Below are 21698 nucleotides of genomic sequence, written 5' to 3' on the forward strand. Positions count from 1 at the left end.
TTTTATTTTTCTTGGTTGAACTTTAATTCGCTGAATGAACTTTTTAATGAAATTTGAAATTGATTGCTTTGATATTGATTGTGTTGACAAGATCTATGTTGTAGTTTCATTATGAGCATCGCTTCAGTGCTTGTAAGACTTTTTGAATTTATATTCCCTAAATATTTCTTTTTAATTTTTATTTTATTAGAACCGAATTTGGTTTGAGAGAATCCATAGATACTAGCAAACAGAGACGTATCATGTAACAGTATGATCTACGTTCACTGATGGAAAATTTTATTTGCAAAATTGTTCGTATTCCAATGACACGACCACCTCGATATTCGCCTTCATCATCCGCAGGGTTACCTTCCCAATTGATCACTGCTGCTTGAAGGTAGAATTAGATCTCATGGTGTACTCAGCAACAAGCTGCGAGAAGGATGATGACTTGTCCTCGAGCAATTTCTTCGGGGAGTCATACTCACAAACAAGCCCTGCACCACCAAAAATATTTCGAAATATCACATACAATTTCAGGAATTATTTCTTCCAGAATCGTAAACCAAGAAACCAATAAATGGAAAAGAAAAAGATAATATAAATGGAAACTGGAAGCACACCAGCCATGATCTATTATCGAGAATAGAACTTATTCGATGGGCAATTGTCACAACTGTACAGTCGGAGAACTGTTCTCTGAGGGTCTTCTGGGTGAGATTATCGGTAGCTGTATCGACCGAAGCAGTGGCTTCGTTGAGAAAAAAAGACTCTGCTTTTCTTGAGAAGGATGTGCCCGAGGCAGATGAGCTGTCTATGGCCCATGCTCCAGTTCTCCCTATTCTCGGTCACTGCAAGGAAAGCTCAAGTAAGTTACACTATGATAACAACTATAGGATGACAGAGGGCGAAAAGCATTTCAGCCCGTCTCATTAAGCCTATTTCAATTGGACTGGGTTGCTTTGCAATTTGTTTCATCAGAAGATGACCCGAAGAGCATGAGCACGAGACAAGCAAGAGCAAAGAGCTGAAAACTGACCTGCAGAGTCTAGTTTGCCTTCCTTCTTACGAACTTCGTATCCAAGTTGGCACTTATCGAGAGCCTAAAAAATGTTGCATACGTATAATGCATATTAACAAACATGTTGTTGCTCATCACCAGAACCACATCATCAATATAACTATTACTGAAAAATAGCAGCAAAGAGTAAACTTGCCGACCTCCCAGATCTGCTCATCTGTGTGCTCTTCAAGAGGGTCGAGGTTGCTTCGAACTGTACCCTCAAACATGGTTGGCTCTTGTGGGATAATGCTCAGCCTCTGGCCGAAGATCGTGCACTCCCATTGAGCATATATCTATGCCATCAATTGTGATGTGACCACCTGCAGGGTCCACGATCCTGAAGATGGTCTGTATAAGAGTCGATTTCCTGCTGCCGGTTCTCCCCACAATGCCCGTTTTCATCCCTCCCGGGAACTTGCATGAAATGCCCCCGAGTACAAGTGGCATGTGTGGGACATATCTAATCTTTACATAACAAAAGAAATAAAAATTTCAGTAGAGAACGGGCGAAAGCTCTTTTGGTGAATAATTCCTGGTGATGCCTGTTATGCAGAAACCATATTTTATTTCATTCCACAGTTTTTTTCCTTAGGCATTTCAAGCAAAGACTGGATGGTGAAGCAAGCGTGATTCTGTAATTGGACTTTCGCTGAAACAAAAGCACCCAAAAAAGTTATTTTGAAGAGAAGAATTTCCCGGTAACCTGCAGATGGTGAATATCAATCTCTCCAGTCGATGGCCAAGAACGTTCCGGCCGAGTCTCCTCAATCACAAGAGGAAGCTCGCTCATGATGGTAGTGTACTGAAGTATTCTCTCAGCTGATATTATAATGTTCTCCATGGTACCAAGGCTCCATATGCCCAAGCTATTAACATGTCCATGCTAAGCCCGTATATAACATCTAATCCCGCAATAGCTTCAGAAGACGAAAGAAAACAAATCAAATCTGCCTTGATTTCATGCCTCTGTCGATACAATTATCGAGAAGGCAGCACGAGAATGCATCTACCTGGACTGATGAGACCCTCGGGAGCAGATACCAATAAAATCAAGCAGAAACCAAACATAATTGAAGATAACATATCTAAGCAAAGAGCAAGCCATTCCATAGCCCTGGCACTATGAAACTTCAGGAGAGAATAGTCAATTGAGAGCTTCACATTGGTCTCAATGAACCTTGATTCCTGATCAAAGCTCCTGATAGTGGTTGATCCTGCAATTGGTTCGGCGAAATGCTGTATCATTGGAGCTTTGTATACCCCGACCAACCTCGAGAGCTCCCAGGCTGAAGCTATGTAATATTCCTGCAAGATGGAAAAGTTCAGCACGCATCCATCGAACAATTAGGGCACAGATATTGAAAGGAAATAGCATAAAAGGGACCGTGGTAGGTTTACCTGATACCACAAAGAGGCAGCAACTACGGGGATGCAAACTATGAAGACTTGCCAAGCGACCTGAGACACAACAATGACCCTGAGCAGCCGGATCAATATGAAGGCAAAGCCAGCAATCACATCTGGAATTCTAAGATCCAATGTACTTTGGTCAGTGGAAGCCTGAGAACAAAGAATGAAAAAGAAAAACGATCACGTCATGACGATCCAATCATGTGCAGACAGAACTGCGTGCCGCCTGGAAACAGGGACATCAAGCAATTTTTTAACTGACAACTTGTACTATGCTTCTTTTGATTTACCCATGAACATGCTTCAAAGATCAAAGGTGCTTACTCTGTTAAGGATTCGTCCGCTCGGGATAGTGTTGAAGAACGAAATGGGGGAACGGAAGATGCAGCGGTGCATTTTCTCAAAAAGCAGGGTGACAGTCTTGTAACCAGCATTTGTGCGAAGCATGGACCTCATTAGAACACAAAGCAAGCTCCCTATGGAAAAAGCAATGTACACAGGCATCACGGTGGACCACTGGACTGCAGGCTTCGTGTCCATGGAAACTGGACTTGCCCAGGCCATCCAGTAATTGCTCAATATCTGGAGGCCTTGGAACATAACATGTCCGAGTAAAATGAAGGGCAGGAGTGCCCCGCCATAAGCTGTAGTTATGTATTTCCAGTAAACCGAGAATCCGATGCTGCCTTTCTCCCTCTCTTCTTCCTGGACAAGCTGCCCAGCCTTATCAAGCTTTTCAGTGGTTTGGATGTTTCCATTCTCTTTATTGACCGAGCTTCATGGGTCCACCCACAGTTGCATTCTCAATCTCCCCATCAAGACCTTCAGATTCTGTCACTGCCTGCATAGAGCCAAGTCCCGACAGAGCCATTTCACGAGCGCCTACAAGTTCCATGAAATCTGTTCCTCCTTGGAGAATGTCATTTTATGTTCCTGCTTCTGTGATCTTACCATCTTTCATCACCTAACAATTACCTTGTTCAGTGCATTGGGTTCTTACGATCACAAATCACGAGAGTACATGCAAAGGCAGTAACTCATGCTTTAACAAAAATTACTCGCAAGGATCAGATCAGCTACTGGCAAGAGCTCTACTTGATGAGTCACATAAATAACCGTTTTCGTACTTAACTGGCATAGCAAACATTCCTGTCATGAATAGACCCAGATCAGTATTCTTGACATCTATAATATATCTGATAATATACATCTTAGGAAAAAAGAAGAAGCTTTTACTAATCCTGAAAAATAACTCCCGTAATATTTGATTATCCTGTGCAAATAACAGTAAAACTAACAAAATGCAGGCAAAAAAATGAATGCTAGTTTGTACCTTGAAAAGATGAGATACAGTATGCGCATCCACCGCACTGAACGGGTCCTCAAACAGACAGATGTCCACATCTTGATATAGGGCCTGAGCGATTTGTATTCTCTGTTTCTGTCCACCGCTCAGATTTATCCCCCTCTCTCCGATCACTGCCTGATCGACGAAAGATAGAACCTCCAAGTCCTCCAGAGAGCACTCTTCAAGAACTACCTCGTACCTCTCCCGATCCATCTCCTTACTGAGCAATATGTTGTCTTTGATCTACCCACTCTGTATCCAAGGAGACTGAGCTATGTAGGCTTTGGTTCCACAAAGCCGAACTGTCCCAGAAACTTTTGGCACTTCTCCAAGTATGCAAGAAAGAAGGCTTGATTTTCCGTGCCAACAGTCCCACAAACAGCAATTCTCATGCCTCGCCGCACCTTCAAGTTTATGTCCTTATGGGTGGGACCTTCAGAAGACGAGTCCCATGAAAAGCTCCCATTGGTTATCTCAACTGCTGTATCTGTGGATGCCGGCGGCAGCCTCTCTATCACATCCTCCCGCAGATCATCGAGGTGGAGGAAGGAGGAGATCCTGTCGAGCGACACCTTAGCCTGGATGATAACCAAGATCGTATCAGGGAGTTGGTAGATCGGTCCCTTGAGGATCCCAAACGTTGCGATAGAAGATAAGACTTTCCCAGACTCGAGCGGTATTCCCGTTGGCACGCAAGCACCAAATGTGGCCCCGGCAATAAAGGCCGGGGCCCTCCAAAAGACGAAGGTCGACAATGCATCCATGTAAATGTATTTCTTCAACCACCCTTCCTCGATCCCTCTTAGTTCTTGTATTTTCGACGAGAACTTCATATCCCAAGCCTGGAGTTTAAGGATTTTCATGTTCCTTAGAATCTCGGAAGTCACCTTCATCTTCTTGTCCTTCAACTCCATTATGCTGCCCTGGTGCTTTTCCAGCAACGAGGCCAGAGGAAGGTTTATGAGTATCGCGAGGATGGTTGTAATGAAAGAAACGATAATAGCAAGCCCGAGATTCTTGTACAAGATCATTAGGGCGAGGGCCACTTTCAGAAGCAGCATCCAGGCTTCATGTGTGTACCAGGCCAAATCCCCAACTCTCTCAGCACCTATAGACATGAAGTTATTTAACTCGCCACTCGTGTGACCCTGTTTCGAGCTGCAGGAAACTGTCAAGCCTTTCGACCAGAGCAGCTCAGACCCTGAAAGCTACACGGTGTAATCTAAAGCCCAACTGCCCCTGAAAGATAGTCTCAACAAGCTTTCAGACCAAAAAAGCAGAGAAAAGGAAGTACTTGTATGAAATCATTTGAGATGTGAAAATACACTAAGTACGAAAAAAAATTTACAAGTAGGATTATGCGAACTCAAATTGGAAAACCACAAATATGAGAAACCAAACCTTATAACACATCAAAATAAGAGATCAAATTTAATAGAAAACCTAAAGAATTGGAAAACTTGAAATCGATCTAGTGGACAAGGCATTCAGCAGAAATAATCCCTGGAATACAATACCCATGAGAATAATCTCGACTGCCATAGAAGAACCCGACCTCAAAAAGAAGATAGATTATAGAAGAACAAAATAGCGTTCGTTCCAAGTAATTGTAAATATTTGTTTGTCATACTGGATTTATAAAACATTTTGTATTATTTATATTTATTTATTTTATTTCAATTATTATAGTACCGAAATATAATGCAAGTTTTAATGTCTAGATAATCTATATATGTATTTACTATATATGTTAAAATATTAATTTATTATGTGATTATTAATTTAATAATTATCATTTAATAGGGTTTTTTTTTACTACATCTTTATAATAGGTAACCTAAAAAAGACAATGTCACACAGGTTTTGATTCTTCCCCTGCAGCATTACAGAAATTAATGCATTTTGAGAGAAAAATCAAATTAAGTTCTTCATTTAATTTTGTTACTATGATTCCAAGATTTCAAAGTATTATAGCTAGCACGTTTAGTAATTATTGAAACTTTATAACTTAAATAAAACTCATAAATAAAAAAGATTATATATATATATATATATATTGTATACATTTGTATCGCAGAGACAAGTTTTAAATCTTACATAATATCAAATAAATTAACTGCCCTTTCAAAAGTATATACGAGAATAATTAAAATTAAATTCCAAGAATTCAATGGACAAAGCAAACCAATGCTAGCATCTAAAAAGTAATTTTAATCAACATATCAATCAATATATTTTTAGTAAATATTTAAATAAATGATATTTACATAACAGAACCCTTCTTTTACGGAGGCGTGTTGCCGCTGAGGTACTAGACAGAGGCGTCGATGAGGTAGGGTCCCACGTAGGATGCGACTGTGATAATGAGTACATACAGCGCCGTGATTTGGATACCGTTCCATGCAAACGAATGACATCAGAGCCTTCACTAGGGTTAATGTTGTCAGTCCATTCCTTGGGACACCGCCCAATTGGATTCAAAGTTTACTCTTGAAGTTCCGGAATCCCACGACAAGACTATCACTTTTTTTTTTTGGGGGGGGGGGGGGGGGGGGGGGATGTCGTCAATCCAAGGCTTTCTTGTTGCCGAAGGCGATGAGAGGGCTAATCCAAGAGAATGTAAACTTGCTGAAAATGGCGGAGTTAGAGAAAGGAGTGACGGTGTCGCCTTCACTGCTTTTGCTTAGACCCCGAATCTCCTTTCAGAAGGGGTTCTTTGAGGTTGACATCTCAGTCTCCAGCATCGGACTTGCCCAGGAATCCCACATAACAAAAGAACAAACCCGACAAGGCAGAAACAACATCTGATATGAAACTCCAAATTGGTGTGGAAATATTATAATTCCTGTACAGAAGAACGTCAGCGACAAAAAAAGTAACAGGATAGAGATATGAAGGCGAACAACCACAATCTCAGCATCAACAGGAACCTCCACAGGCTTAGGCCAGACATTCGGGATTGCAGATAAACATAAGTTGTGTACCATGCTACTGTTCCAAGGACTAAATCGAAAAGGGTCACCAGGTTCTCATCAGACTAGCCGATTTTGTACCAAAAGAAGTAGCTCAATAGACACAATACGAGATTAAGCACCGAAACTGAGACAGCAGAATGGAGTCATCCTGTGGTACAGGAATCTTGTCGTGCTGCAACCATCCTTTGAGCCATCACCACTTCCAAATCTCCAGCGCATCCACGTGGCAAAGAGACCAAGAAGTAGGGTGACGGGCAGAAAAGACGAAATCCCACCAAGGAGGACAATCTTCAAGAGGAAATCACTTCTGGGAAACAATAAGGAAGCTGAGAAATTTGTGAAAAGATCCATCGTTGTGAGGAACAGGAGTGCTCTGCTTATTGTTCAACACGGGGCGGCTGTTGTGTGGGAAAAGCTTATCAATGCTCTCGCTTACATATTAAAGGAGATCAAGGGAGTCCCAAAATAATGGAAAGGAACTCCTTGGAATTGCCAAGTAATGTCGGGGAAATAAAATCTAAATCACTTGCCATTTCTTGGTAGAGCAAATGAAACATATTCTCTTCGTTCTTCTTTCTTGTTTGGAAGCTAATACACAGTTCATTTCTTACCATACAACGCATGTCCAAATATTGTATTGGAGAGTATTCTCGTACCCGGTGTCCTGATGGGACGTCATAAAATTCATCTGTATTTGGCTGTGCTCTCCCAAAGTGGGAATTGTCGATAAACTGCTACGTTTATACCTGACTACCACAAACTTCCATATTGATAGCATCATAATGCAGATTCCTTCTATGAATATCAGTTCACACATCACTAATTCAAAACTTCCTTCTAGGATACCTTATTATTATTAAGAAGCTAAAATATCCTTCTGATGTTATCCTCGAAATTTTCAATTTCAATTTTACTTAAAAAATTTTCTAAAAATGTAGAGGACTCCAAAATTAAATCATACGTTCATCTATTTTATATATTTAATTATACATACACAATGATTCGACAAGGTAATATTTTTTCCTTTATTTTTTTATTCAAAAATTTATATGGTAGTCATTTGTTAGTTATTACCAAAGATATAGAGAGACAGAGATGCTTCTGGACGAGAATGAGAAAGAAGAAATTTATCGAATTTTAATTTTGGAAACTAATAGACAAGAGTAACTGGAGGTCTGTCTTGCAAGATAAATAAAGACTGCTTGAAATAAATATACACTGTGAAAATGATGGATTAGCCATAAATTGGCTGGAAATAATCCAGCCTATTTCATTCTTTAATTTTCCAATTAATGACTCTCCTTTGTTATCTATTGATTATCTATTTATAATATCAACTTCATACTTCTTCTAATAAATATTATATCATCTCTTTTATTCTAAAAATTTGTCGAATATTTCTACTCTTCTTTCCGAAACCTCTTTTTTCTTTTTCTTTTTCAAATTTTACTTTACTAGGGCCCGGTTTCTGTCCACGCATTGCCGTGGATAAAGGCAATCCTTTGATGGATTATATAGTAATTAACTGTATGCAATAATTCATGATCTAAATGATACACATTGTGAGTACATATTAATTCAGTGAAGAATAAGAAGATGATGACAGCATTGGAAGATGACTTTACCCCCATAATATCTCTTGTGACTCGCACATGTTTGAGTGAGTAAATTAGATTCAATTTTATAATATTGAGTGATCAAAGTGACATCAAAGAAATTTCAGCGGGCAAAGTGTCACGGAGCACAAACTTTGACAGCCAAACTGTCTATTCCCCTCAAATAGGGCTGTTTCGACATCAATCAGTGCTCGAAGGTGGAATTCGACCTCATGGAATACTCCATGACAAGCTGGGAGAAGAGCGAGGACTTGTCCTCGAGTAATCTCTTTGGTGAGTCATACTCACAAACAAGCCCTGCAACAGCCAAAACTTACATAAGACTTCGTGAATTGTCTTTTCAAATGAACAAACCAAAATGCCTTGAAAAAATAAAAAAGAACGATAATAACACCATGAAAACCAGAAACCACTGACCATGATCTAAGTGAAGAACAGTATCGCTGTTGAGAATGGAAGTTATCCGATTGGCAATAGTTATGACCGTACAATCGGTGAAGTGCTCCTTAAGTGTTTGCTGGATCAGATTATCTGGGGGTGTATCAACCGAAGCAGTGGCCTCATCAAGAGCAAAGATTTTTCTTTTCTTTAGAAGGACACGTCCAAGGCAGACGAGTTGTCTCTGCCCCATGCTCCAGTTCTCCCCATTCTCCAACACTGCAATATGATAGCAAAGTAAACATTATGCTCACACGGGAAAGAATTGCCTGCTGATTTAGGTTGTAATGCTGAATTGCCTGAATGATATTATACACAAAGTGGATAAAATATCTACTGCTGGAATCTACTTAGTAAACTGAAATTCCAGGCGAATCTGTTACGGAGTACCCATTCAAGTGAGTTCCAACAAAAAGCAATGCGATTTGTGATTTATCTCACCGGAGCAGAGCAAACAGAGCATGAAACAACAATAAAAAAGATGAATAATACTTGCAGAATCAAGTTTTCCTTCCTTCTTCCGAACTTCTTCTCCGAGTTGGCACTTATCAAGAACCTAGAAATTTAGCAAAGATGTAAGAAAATTTATCTGTATTCGTTATCATCGATAGAGAGGTTCTGAAGATGAGATCACAGAACAGACCTCCCAAATCTGCTCATCCGTAAACTCTTCAAGAGAGTCAAGGTTGCTTTTTACTGTCCCTTCAAACATGGTTGGGTCCTGCGGGATAATGCTCAATCTCGACCTTAGATCATGCACCCCAATCGAACATATGTCGATGCCATCAATAGTGATGTGGCCTCCAGCGTGGTCAACAATTCTGAAGAGCGTTTGTATAAGAGTTGATTTCCCGCTGCCCGTTCTACCCACAATGCCTGTCTTCATCCCTCCCAGGAATGTGCATGAAATGCCCCTTAGAACGAGCGGCATGTGAGGGGCATATCTAACCTGTATATAACAAAAGAAAGACAATTAAAATTCTACTTGTTCTGCAGAATTTTTTCTTTTGGGTCTTGATAGATGTTTAACTGAAAATCCAGTTGAAAGAGTATGTAAAGAGAGAATTTTCTCAGTACCTGCAGATTTTGGATGCTAATCTCTCCATGTGATGGCCAAGATCGTTCGGGACAATTCTTCTCTATTACTAGAGGAGGATCACTCGGGATATTAGTGTACTGAAGTATCCTCTCAACTGTTATGATTTTGTTCTCCATAGTGCAAAGGCTCCATACCACCTAAACTTGTAACATGTTCAAATTAAGCCCGTCTGTAGCAGCTAAAACCCGCGATAACTTCAGAAGAGAAAAGAAAATGCATTACATTGGCGTCTTTGTAACCCTTCTTTAATTCTAACCAACAAAGGCAGCATGAGAAGAACAATTTACCTGGATCAATGAATCCCTCGGGAATAGATATCGAGAAAATCAAGGAGAAACCAAACATGAGCGAAGACAGCACATCTAAGCGAAAACAGAGCCATTCCATAGCTCCCGCTAAATGGAGTTTTGGGTGAGAATACCCATCAGAGAGCACCACATTCGTTTGGCAGAACCTTGATTCCTGATCAAAACTCCTGATAGTGGTGGCACCTGCTATTTGTTTCGGCAAAATATTGTATCACTGGAGCCTTGCATTCCCCAACCAACCTCGAGAGTTCTCGAGCTGCTGCTATATAATATTGCTGCAAATGCAAAAGTTTCAGACAAATTCCATGTTGATTAGAGGATGAGTATATGAACTAAAAGAAACAGCTCGGAAAGGGTGCAAAACTATTACCTGATACCACACAGAAGCCGCAACTATAGGGATAAAAGCTATGAACACTTGCCATGCAACTTGAGACATCACACCAATGACGAAGAAGAGTTGGATCAATGAGAAGGCAAATGCACCAACCATATATGGAACATTCATATCGACCGCACTTTGGTCTGTGGAAGCCTGAAAAGAAAGGATGGAACACGAGAATATAATTCAGGATGAAAAGTCCACTTCAGCTACTATTGAAGTGCAAGTGGAACAAGGAATAACATGAAGTGAGCAAACGATACTATGGCTGGGTTAGAGGCAAACAAGACCGAAAACTAGAAAATCTCAGATAACTTGTGACATATCGGATACAGTATTTAGCAAAAATTTTCACTTGTGCCAACAAAAACTGTTAAATCATTATCTAACGGATCATGTAATCACCGTATTTATGCTTAATGAAAACATGTTTTAAGTCACTTACTCTGTTGAGAATCCGTCCACTAGGGGTAGAGTCGAAGAACGACATGGGAACACGGAAAATGCAGTGATGCATCTTATCAAAGAGCAGAGCGGCGGTCTTGAACAGAGCAGTGGCTAGGAAAGTGGACCTTACGAGAAAGCATAAGGAACTCCCAATGGCCGAAGTAACATACACGAGCAAGAGAGTGGACCCCGGGACTGCAGGCTTGACATCGGGAGAGACGGGAGTTGCCCAGGCCATCCAAAAATTACCCCCTATCTGGAAGCCTTGGAACAGGACCTGCGCCATTAAAACAAAGGGCACAAGGGCCCTGCCGTTGGCTGTAGTTATGTATTTCCAGTAAACCGGAAAACCTACATGGCCTTTCTCTCTCTCTTCTTCCTGGATGAGTTGTCCAGCTTTACCAATTGATTCGGCATTCGGGACATTTCCGATCTGTATCTTCTCCGGAACCTTTGCAGGACCCGCCTCAGTACTACGGTCAATATTCCTACTTGATCCTTCATATTCTGTTGCTGCCTGTGCAAAGCCGAGCCCCAACAGAGCTGTCTTATGTGCACCCACAAGTTCCATGGAATCTGTTCCTGATCGAAGAATATCATCATATTTTCCTGCTTCTATAATCTTACCATCTTTCATCACCTGACAAACATTTTCATTTTATTCAGTGCAATGATTATTACTATCACAAGAGTAGATAGACAGTTATTCATCTAATGTAAAATTTACTCACCAATATCAGATCAGCTGCAGGCAAGAGCTCTCCTTGATGCGTCACATAAATCACTGTTTTCGTACTTAAATGTCCCAGCAAACATTCCTGTCATGGATAGACTCACATCAGTATTTATGATATAATTTCCACTTTCCATTGAAATTTGTGAGTTAATTAGGCAAAAAAAATTATGAATTAATTAGAACGGGAGAAAAGCTTGTTTTTACCTTAAAAAGATGAGATCCACTATGAGCGTCCACGGCACTAAAAGGATCATCAAACAGATAGATATCCGCATCTTGATATAGGGCCCGAGCAATTTGTATTCTCTGCTTCTGTCCGCCACTCAGATTTACACCTCTCTCGCCGATTACTGTCTGATCACCAAAAGAGAGAATCTCCAAGTCCTTCTTCAGACAACATGCTTCCAGAACCCTCTCGTACCTCTCCCGATCCATCTCCTTACCAAACAATATGTTGTCTTCAATATTCCCGCTCTGTATCCACGGGGACTGAGCTACATAGGCTTTGGTCCCACATAGCCGAACTATACCAGAAACCTTTGGGACTTCCCCAAGTATGCAAGACAGAAGGCTTGATTTTCCTGAGCCTACAGTCCCACAAACAGCGACTCTCATGCCTTGTTGCACCTTCAAGTTTATGTCCATCAGAGTGAGACCTGAGGAAGAAGACGGGTCCCACGAAAAGTTTCCATCAAATATCTCGACTGCTGTATCTGTGGACCCAGGTGGCAACCTCTCTATCCCTTCCTTCTGCAGGTCATCAAGGTGGAGGAAGGAGGCAATCCTGTCAAGCGACACCTTAGTCTGAATGATCATCGAAATTGTATCGGGAAGCTTGTAGATTGGTTCCTTGAGGATCCTAAATGTTGCTAGGGCAGATAAGATCTTTCCGGATTGAGCGGTATTCCCATCAGCATGCACGTAACAAACGTGGCCACCGAAACAAAGACGGGGGACACCCAGAAGACAAAGTTCATCAATGCACGAGTATAAACAAACTTCTTCAACCACCCTGCCTCGGTCCCCCTCAGTTCTCTTATTTCTGACAAGAACTTCATCTCCCATGCATAAAGTTTAAGGATCCTCATGTTCTTTAGAATCTCTGAAGTTGCCTTCATCCGCTTGTCTTTGATTTCATCAACCTTTCCTGGAAATTTTTCTGCAACGAGGCCAAGGGAAGGTTTAGGAGCATCACTAGGATAGTTGTCACAAGTGATGCGATTGCAGCAAGCCCTAGATTCTTGTACAAGATGATCAGGGCAAGAGTGACTTGTAGAAGCATCATCCAGGGGTCGTGCATGTACCAGACAAAGTCCCCAACCCTCTCAGCATCTACGGACATGAAGTTAATAATCTCGCCACTCGTGTGGCCCTGTTTTGAGTGGCACGAAAGTGTCAGGCCCTTCTCGTAGATCATGGCAACAAGAACCGCACGGGCCCTGATGCTCACTTTCTCCAACTTAAAGAACCACTGTCTCTGAGAAATGCACTCAACAAATTTTCTGGCCAAGAAGGCAGAAACGAGGAAGTAGTCCTCATTCTCAAATGCGCGTTGCCCGCTGAGGTACTGAACGAAGGTATCGATGAGGTAGGGGCCCACATAGGAAGCCACTGCGTAAAGGAGAGCACACAGGGCTGTGACGAGGATTTCTTTCCACTCAAATAAGATCAGAGCCTTCACTAGTCTAAATGTGGTCAGGCCGTTACTAGGGCCATGACCCAATTGAATGTGGAGCTTACTCTTGAACTTCTGGCATGCCCCAACAAGACTATCGTCAGAGTCAAGCTGTGGAACATCCTCGAGGTCCAAGATTTTCTTGTTCCCCAAGGCGATGAGAGGGCTCAGCCAAGAGAACGTAAACTTTCCAAAAATGCTGGCTTCGGAGTAAGGAGTTACGGTTTCAGCCCCCCGGCTTTTGCTTAACCCCGAAGCTTCATAGGATCTAGTACTACCGCTACGGTTGGAAGTGCCATTGATAAGGGGTACTTTTAGGTGGGCATCACTGTCATCTCCCTTGAATTTGCCCAAGAACCCCACATAGCAGAAGAAAAACCCCAACACAACGGAAACTCGGTCGGATATGAAACTCCAAACAGGTAGGGAGACATGATATTTCTTGTACATAAGAAAGTCTATAACCAAGAAATAACCGGAAATAGATAAGAAGAAACCCCACCAGACTCTCAGCAACAGCGGCAACTTCAAGTTCGACTCACTGCTACCTGAAAAACATCTATGCAGGTAAACACAGACTGCACCCCAGGCAACTGTTCTAACAGCCAAATTGACAAGTGTCACCAGGTTCTCATCAGACCAGCCATTTCTATACGAAAAGAAGTAGCTCAAGAGACAGAATACGAGATTAAGCACTGATAGACCAAGACAGCAGAACAGAGCCACCCTATGGTACTAGAACTTAGTCCTATCTCGGCCGCCCTTTGAGTTGTCACCAGCTCCTAGAAGACTCAATCTCCGGCACACCCACAACCACCACACCAACAGCCTCAGCAGCAGAACAAAGTGCAGCGAAGCCAAAAACCCACGAAGGGAACCAGTCTGAAAGAAAAAACCCCTACCTAGGAGCATTAGCGATGTAACCTGTTCTGCTTCCCGTATTCGTTAGCGATGTTTTCTGCTTCAGTTTTAGCGAGGAAGTAACAGTTTTACAGAACAGAGGAGCAAAGCAAACAACAATTCATGACATATCACTGAGCCAAAAGAACGTGACTCATCAAGCAAACAAGGCAATTTAGCTTTCCAGTTGAGTTCTTTTACCTTAGTAGCGCTGCAGTATTCCTTGAAACGAGAGTCATATTCCAACATATCGACCTTGAAGAGTTAGAGATTGTTGTTGATCTCTTGAGTTAGAGTCAGACTAAATGCTTCAAACCACGGAGCACAGCAGCTTGAAAGGTAAGTAAACAGAGAGGAAGAAGAACAAGATTAGTATTTAGCACTGAGATCTCGGACTGTCTGTGGAAGATGTAGCCCTTAGAGAGGAGATGCTTTATGATCCACAATGCCACGAAGCCTCTGGCACCCATGACACACTCATTCTCCTTCTCCATTGGTATATTACTGTCTATTTTGGTGAATGGTGCTACACTGCATAAATAGACTGAGTGGCTAGGAAATATCATCTGACATAAATTCTTAGGCTGTATTATCGGCATTGTCAACGTGCAAATCTTAACAGGCAGGTTGTGTGCAAACCCGAAGTTTACACAATATCAAAGAGCTCATACTGGAAGACTTTGATCAACTATAGAGACCATAGAATGGATTATGACATTCCTGAGAAGCTACAAGGCCCTATTGTACAACGGTAACGCACATAGATGAGTAAATTAATTAGCTACATATTCTACACTTGCTACTCAAAATTTAAACATTAAAATTCCTCAAATTCCAACATCCTAAACTCCATTCGATTTTTCTTCTTCATCATCAATGAGGGTTGTTTCCAAATCAATCAATGCTCAAACTAGGAATTCGACCCCTTGGCGTACTCCATGACAAGCTGCGAGAAAGACGAGGACTTGTCCTCAAGCAATCTCCTTGGAGAGTCATACTCACAGATAAGCCCTGCAAGACCGAAGTTCCGATATATCATGAGACTTAATGAATTATCACCGCGAATGGAAAGGCCACAAAACACAGAATTTTATTGAAAGACAATAAAAAAACCAAAATCAGAAGCCACTGACCATGATCTAAGAGAAGAACAGTGTCACTATCGAGGATTGAAGTTATTCGATGGGCAATGGTTATGACAGTACAATCGGAGAAATGCTCTTTGAGTGTCTGCTGGATTAGATTATCGGTGGCTGTGTCAACTGAAGCGGTGGCTTCGTCAAGGACAAGGACTTTGCTTTTCTTGAGAAGGATGCGTCCGAGGCAGACAAGTTGTCTCTGCCCCATGCTCCAGTTCTCTCCATTCTCAGAAACTGCAAGAATATCCAACTAAGTAAAACATCATGCTGACACAGGAAAGAATAAAAATTCATTCCATTTAGTCTTCAGCTAAGTTGATTTGACTTGCACTGCAGAACAACTAGACCGATATTTGACTAAAATCGATTCTCAAGTGAACTGAAATCTGAGGTGCATCTGTCACCTATTCTATTCCATTCCAACAAAAACCAATGTGACTTGCAGTTTATCTCATGTAAAGCGGGGCAGAAGAAATAAAGTACAACACAACAATAAAAGGGATGAAAAACACCTGCTGAATCGAGTTTGCCTTCTTTCTTCCGAACTTCATCTCCGAGTTGGCACTTATCAAGAGCCTGGAAAATTGCCAAACATGTTAGTGAGAAGATTGGCTTTCATCGTCATGAACATCAGCTATTATTATCATCATAACGGAGAGGTTATCGAGAAAGTTCACAGGCAGACCTCCCAAATCTGCTCATCTGTATACTCTTCAAGCGGGTCGAGGTTGCCCCTTACCGTCCCTTCAAACATGGTTGGGTCCTGAGGGATAATGCTCAGTCTTGACCTTAGATCATGCACCCCAATCGAACATATGTCGATGCCATCGATCATTATGTGGCCTCCAGCAGGGTCAACAATTCTGAAGAGCGTTTGTATGAGAGTTGATTTTCCGCTGCCAGTTCTCCCCACAATGCCCGTCTTCATCCCTCCAGGGAATGTGCATGAAATGCCCCTCAGGACGAGCGGCATGTGCGGGGCATATCTAACCTGTTTATGACAAAAAGACAATTAAAATTGAACTTGGTCTGTGTGAAAAAAAAAAACGATTTCGGTCTTGAAAGATGTTAAGTGAAGAAACGGCTATAAGAGTTTCTGAAAGGAGAGAAACTTCTGAGCACCTGCAGATTCTGGATGCTAATTTCTCCATGTGATGGCCAGGAATGTTTGGGACGATTCTCCTCTATCACAAGAGGAGGCTCGCTTGGGATGGTGGCATACTGAAGTATCCTCTCAACTGATATGATTTGGTTCTCCATAGTACAAAGATTCCATATGACCCAAACTTGTAACATATTCAAATTAAGCCCATATGTAACCACTAAACCAGCGATAGCTTCAGAAAAGCAAAGAAAGAACATCGTATTAGCCTTTGCATTAAGCCTTAGTTAGTTTTAACCACCAAAGGCAGCATGAGAATAGTTTTACCTGGATCGATGAATCCCTCAGGAACAGATATCAAGAAAATCAAGGAGAAACCAAACACAACCGAAGATAGCACATCAAGACGAAAACAGAGCCATTCCATAGCTCCAGCTATATGGAACTTCGGGCGAGAATACCCATCAGAGAGCACCACATTGGTTTGACGGAACCTTGATTCCTGATCGAAGCTCCTAATAGTGGTGGAACCTGCTATTGTTTCAGCAAAATGCTGTATCACTGGAGCTTTACAGACTCCAACTAACCTGGACAGTTCTCGAGCCGCTGCTATGTAATAGTGCTGCAAACAAAGAAGTTTGGTTAAACCAGTTGATGATTAGAGGATGAGTATGAACTATAACAAACAGCTCGAGCAGGGTGCAACCAGTTACCTGATACCACACACAGACTGCAAGAATGGGGATAAAAACTATGAAGACTTGCCATGCAACTTGAGACATCACACCAATGATCCCAAAGAGCTGGATCAACGCGAAGGCAAATGCCGCCACCAGATATGGAACGTTCGTATCCACTGCACTTTGGTCTGTGGAAGCCTGGAAAGAAAGGACACAACATGAGAAAATATTAGTTACGGAAACTAGAGAATAGAGGCAAACAGGACCAAAAACTAGAACACCTCAGATACCGTTTTCAGCAAGAATTTTCACATGTCCGCCACCGAAAAGAACATTGAATACTATTTAATGAACCATACAATCACCCTCTCTTGATAAATGAGAACATGCTTTAAAGTCACTTACTCTGTTGAGAATCCGTCCACTCGGGGTAGAGTCAAAGAAAGACATGGGAGCGCGGAAAATGCAGTGATGCATCTTATCAAAGAGCAGAGCGGCTGTCTTAAACAAAGCAGTAGCGAGCAGAGTGGTCCTTATGAGGACGCAGAACGAACTACCAATCGACAAAGCTACATAAACGAGCAAGAGAGTAGAACCCGTGACTGGAGGCTCTGCATCAGGAGAGACAGGAGTTGCCCAGGCCATCCAGAAATTGCCCCCTATCTGGAGGCCTTGGAACAGGACATGCGCCAATAGAATGAAGGGCACAAGGGCCCCACCATAAGCCGTTGTTATGTATTTCCAGTAAACCGGGAAACCTACAGAGCCTTTCTCTCTCTCTTCTTCCTGAATGAGCTGTCCAGCTTTATTGGTTGGTTCGGCATTCTGGACATTTCTGTTCTCTGTCTTCTCCAGAGCCTTTGCAGGACTCGTCTCATTTCCGTTCTCAATATTCCCACTTGATCCTTCTGATTCTGCTGCTACCTGCACAGAGTCGAGCCCCGATAGAGCTGTCTTGTGTGCACCCACAAGTTCCATGAAATCTGTTCCTGCTCGAAGAATATCATCATACTTTCCGGCTTCTATGATCTTACCGTCTTTCATCACCTGACAAACATTTTCATTTTATTCAGTGCAATGATTCTTACTATCGCTAGAGTAGATAGACAGTTATTCACCTTACGTAAATTTCACTCACCAGGATCAGATCGGCTGCTGGCAAGAACTCTACTTGATGCGTCACATAAATCACTGTTTTTGTACTTAAATGGCCCAGCAAACATTCCTGTCATGGATAGACTCGCATCAGCATTTAGGATATAATTTCTGTTCATCTGTCAATGAAATAGATGATGAGTTAATTAGAAGGGGGAAAAAGCTTGTTTTTACCTTAAAAAGATGCGATCCAGTATGAGCGTCCACGGCACTAAAAGGGTCATCGAACAGATAGATGTCCGCATCTTGATATAGGGCCCGAGCGATTTGTATTCTCTGCTTCTGTCCACCACTCAGATTTATACCTCTCTCCCCGATTACTGTCTGATCACCAAAAGAGAGAATCTCCAAGTCCTTCTTCAGACAACATGCTTCTAGAACCCTCTCGTACCTCGCCCGATCCATCTCCTTACCAAACAATATGTTGTCTTCAATCTTCCCACTTTGTATCCACGGGGACTGAGCTACATAGGCTTTGGTCCCACATAGTCGAACAATCCCAGAAACCTTTGGGACTTCCCCAAGTATGCAAGAAAGAAAGCTTGATTTTCCTGAGCCCACGGTCCCACAAACAGCAACTCTCATGCCTCGCAGCACCTTCAGGTTTATGTCCTTCAGAGTGGGAACTGAGGAAGAAGATGAGTCCCACGAAAAGGTCCCATTGATTATCTCAACTGCGGTATCTGTTGACCCAGGCGGCAACTTCTCTATCCCATCCTTCTGCTGGTCATCAAGGGAGAGGAAGGAGGCAATTCGATCAAGTGAAACCTTAGTCTGGATTATCATCGAGATCGTATCAGGGAGGTTGTAAATTGGTTCCTGGAGGATCCTAAAAGTTGCAAGGGCAGATAAGATCTTCCCTGACTCAAGCTGTATTCCCAGCAGCATGCACGCAGCAAATGTGGCCACCGAAACAAAGGTGGGAGCCCCCCAGAAGACAAAGCTTGTCAAGGCACGAGTATAAACAAACTTCTTCAACCATCCCGCCTCAATCCCCCTCAGTTCTCGTATCTTGGACAAGAACTTCATCTCCCATGCTTGAAGTTTAAGGATCCTCATGTTCCTTAAAATCTCTGATGTTGCCTTCATCCTCTTGTCTTTCGACTTCATCAACCTCTCCTGGAACTTCTCCAGTAACGAGGCCAAGGGAAGGTTTGCCAGCATCACTAGGATAGTCGCCACAAGTGATGCAATTGCAGCATGCCCCAGATTCTTGTACAATATAATCAGAGCAAGAGTGACTTGTAGAAGCACCATCCATGGGTCGTGCATGTACCAGACAAAGTCCCCGACCCTCTCAGCATCTACAGACATGAAGTTAATTATCTCTCCGCTTGTCTGGCCCTGTTTTGAATGGCATGAAAGGGTCAGGCCCTTCTCATAGATCATTGCAACAAGAACTGCACGGGCCCTGATGCCCACTTGCTGCAGCTTAAAGAACCACTGCCTTTGAGAGATGCACTCAACAAGTTTCCCAATCAAGAAGGCAGAAACGAGGAAGTAGCCCTCGTTCTCAAATGCGCGACGCCCACTGAGGTACTGGACGAACGCGTCAATGAGATAGGGGCCCACGTAGGAGGCAACTGTGTAAACGAGAGCGCACAGGGCCGTGATGAGGATTTCTTTCCATGCAAACGAGATCAGAGCCTTCACTAGTCGGAAAGTGGTCACGCCATTACTAAGCCCTTCACCCAATTGGACTTGGAGTTTACTCTTGAACTTCGGGAATGCCCCAACAAGACTATCATCAGAGTCAAGTTGCGGGACATCCTCGAGGTCCAAGATTTTCTTGTTCCCAAAGGCGATGAGCGGGCTCATCCAGGAGAAAGTAAAGTAGCCAAAAATGCCGGCTTTGGAGTAAGGTGTCACAGTTTCGGTCCCTCTGGTTTTGCTCAGCTCTGAACCTTCATCGTTTCTGGTACAACCATTACTATTGGAAGTGCCATTGATGAGTGGTTCTTCGAGGTGAGCATCACTGTCACCCCCCATGTATTGGCCCAAGACCACATAGCATAAGAACAAACCCGACACAACAGAAATTCCATCGGATATAAAAATCCGAACAGGGATGGAGACATGATATTTCTTGTATAAAAGGAAGTCTACGACTAAACAATAACAAGAAATAGATAAGAAGAAAACCCACCAGACTCTGAGCAACACCGGCAATTTCAAATTCAATTGACCGGGACCGGGGAATCGTCTGCGCAGGTAAACGCAGACTGCACCCCAGGCAACTGTTCTAACCGCCAAATCGATAAGAGTCACCAGTTTCTCATCAGACCAGCCACTTCTATACCAAAAGAAGTAGCTCAAGAGACACAAGGCAAGGTTAAGCACTGACAGACTAAGACAGCAGAACAGAGTCATCCTATGGTACAACAACTTAGTCCTACTGTGACCACCCTTTGACCCATCACCAGCTCCTACAACACCCAATTTCCGACACAACCACCACACCAACATCACAAGAAGCAGAACGAGGTGCAGGGAAGCCGAAAACCCGCGGAGGAAAACAGTCTGAAAGAGGAAACCACTACCTGGGACAATCATGAGAGCTGAGAAATGTGAGCAAAGATCCATTTTTTGGGCTTATTGAGAAATGGGTGTGCGCTAATTGGGAGTGTGTGTTAACTGCCTTAGCTTTGGTTCCTGGTTATATATGCAGGGGAAGGGTGGGCGATGGGGTGCAAAAGTCCAAACGAGATCAAAAGACGAGATTGGTCAATAGTTGGGGCTTTACGTGGGCAGGGGATAACGTGGAGCTCAAGATTGTTTCCCCCTGGACGGAGAGTGCGAAGGAAGGAGGGAGGGAGGGAGGGAGGGGGACTGGAGGATGGCGACTGGATTATTTGTTGCAAGCAGAGACACAGAGTGAGAGAGGGAAGTGACGATGTCAAGAAGACGCAATTTGGTCTGCGGCTCTTTCCGGGAAAAACGGCTTCACCTTTGAGAAAAGCAAAGAGTTCACTGAAAAATAAAAACAAAAAAGTAAAAGAAAGAGAAAAGGAACAAAATCATTACTACTGAAAGAAAATTCCAAACGAGAAAAAGGATGGCGTTCTAATGCATGCAACATGCCCTTATCTGGCATATAAGAAGTTCGAAATTCGATTTTTATGATCGAATCTGTACTCTTTTATTAACTATCAGAAATTTAATTTTATTATATTAGGTTAATTGATCTTCTTTGTAGCAGAAAAATAAAACAGCAAAAAAACATTTTCTTTATTCGTATTTATC

The 21698-nt window shown here is 42.5% G+C and overlaps 1 protein-coding gene and 2 pseudogenes across 1 annotated transcript; all 3 read right to left on the reverse strand.

The window, feature by feature from the left end:
• Nucleotides 1-363: 363 nt before the first annotated feature.
• Nucleotides 364-7595, reverse strand: LOC116214579 (annotated as a pseudogene).
• Nucleotides 7596-8247: 652 nt separating this feature from the next.
• On the reverse strand, nucleotides 8248-14818 carry LOC116213945 (annotated as a pseudogene).
• A 222-nt stretch (nucleotides 14819-15040) lies between these two features.
• Nucleotides 15041-21285, reverse strand: LOC116213943 (ABC transporter C family member 3-like). The gene is made up of 10 exons (XM_031549108.1): nucleotides 18630-21285; nucleotides 18439-18525; nucleotides 17706-18347; nucleotides 17334-17498; nucleotides 16948-17242; nucleotides 16641-16855; nucleotides 16204-16509; nucleotides 16031-16094; nucleotides 15513-15752; nucleotides 15041-15390 (listed from the first exon to the last, which is right to left on the reverse strand). Exons 1-10 carry the CDS (start codon nucleotides 21036-21038, stop codon nucleotides 15290-15292), a joined length of 4524 nt encoding a protein of 1507 aa, XP_031404968.1. The 5' UTR covers nucleotides 21039-21285; the 3' UTR covers nucleotides 15041-15289.
• Between the last annotated feature and the right edge of the window lie 413 nt (nucleotides 21286-21698).

Source organism: Punica granatum, chromosome 7 (assembly GCF_007655135.1).
Source record: "Punica granatum isolate Tunisia-2019 chromosome 7, ASM765513v2, whole genome shotgun sequence".
In the NCBI taxonomy this organism is placed as follows: domain Eukaryota; kingdom Viridiplantae; phylum Streptophyta; class Magnoliopsida; order Myrtales; family Lythraceae; genus Punica; species Punica granatum.

Bases quoted from the DNA above. Each gene is read 5' to 3' on its own strand.
- LOC116213943 (XM_031549108.1), bottom strand. From the start codon at position 21,038: ATGGATCTTTGCTCACATTTCTCAGCTCTCATGATTGTCCCAGGTAGT. The intron at 17,499-17,705 runs GTAAGTGACTTT...CTTTCTTTCCAG, and splicing joins GTGGACGGATTCTCAACAGA to GCTTCCACAGACCAAAGTGC. The intron at 16,095-16,203 runs GTCTGCCTGTGA...GCAATTTTCCAG, and splicing joins CAGATGAGCAGATTTGGGAG to GCTCTTGATAAGTGCCAACT.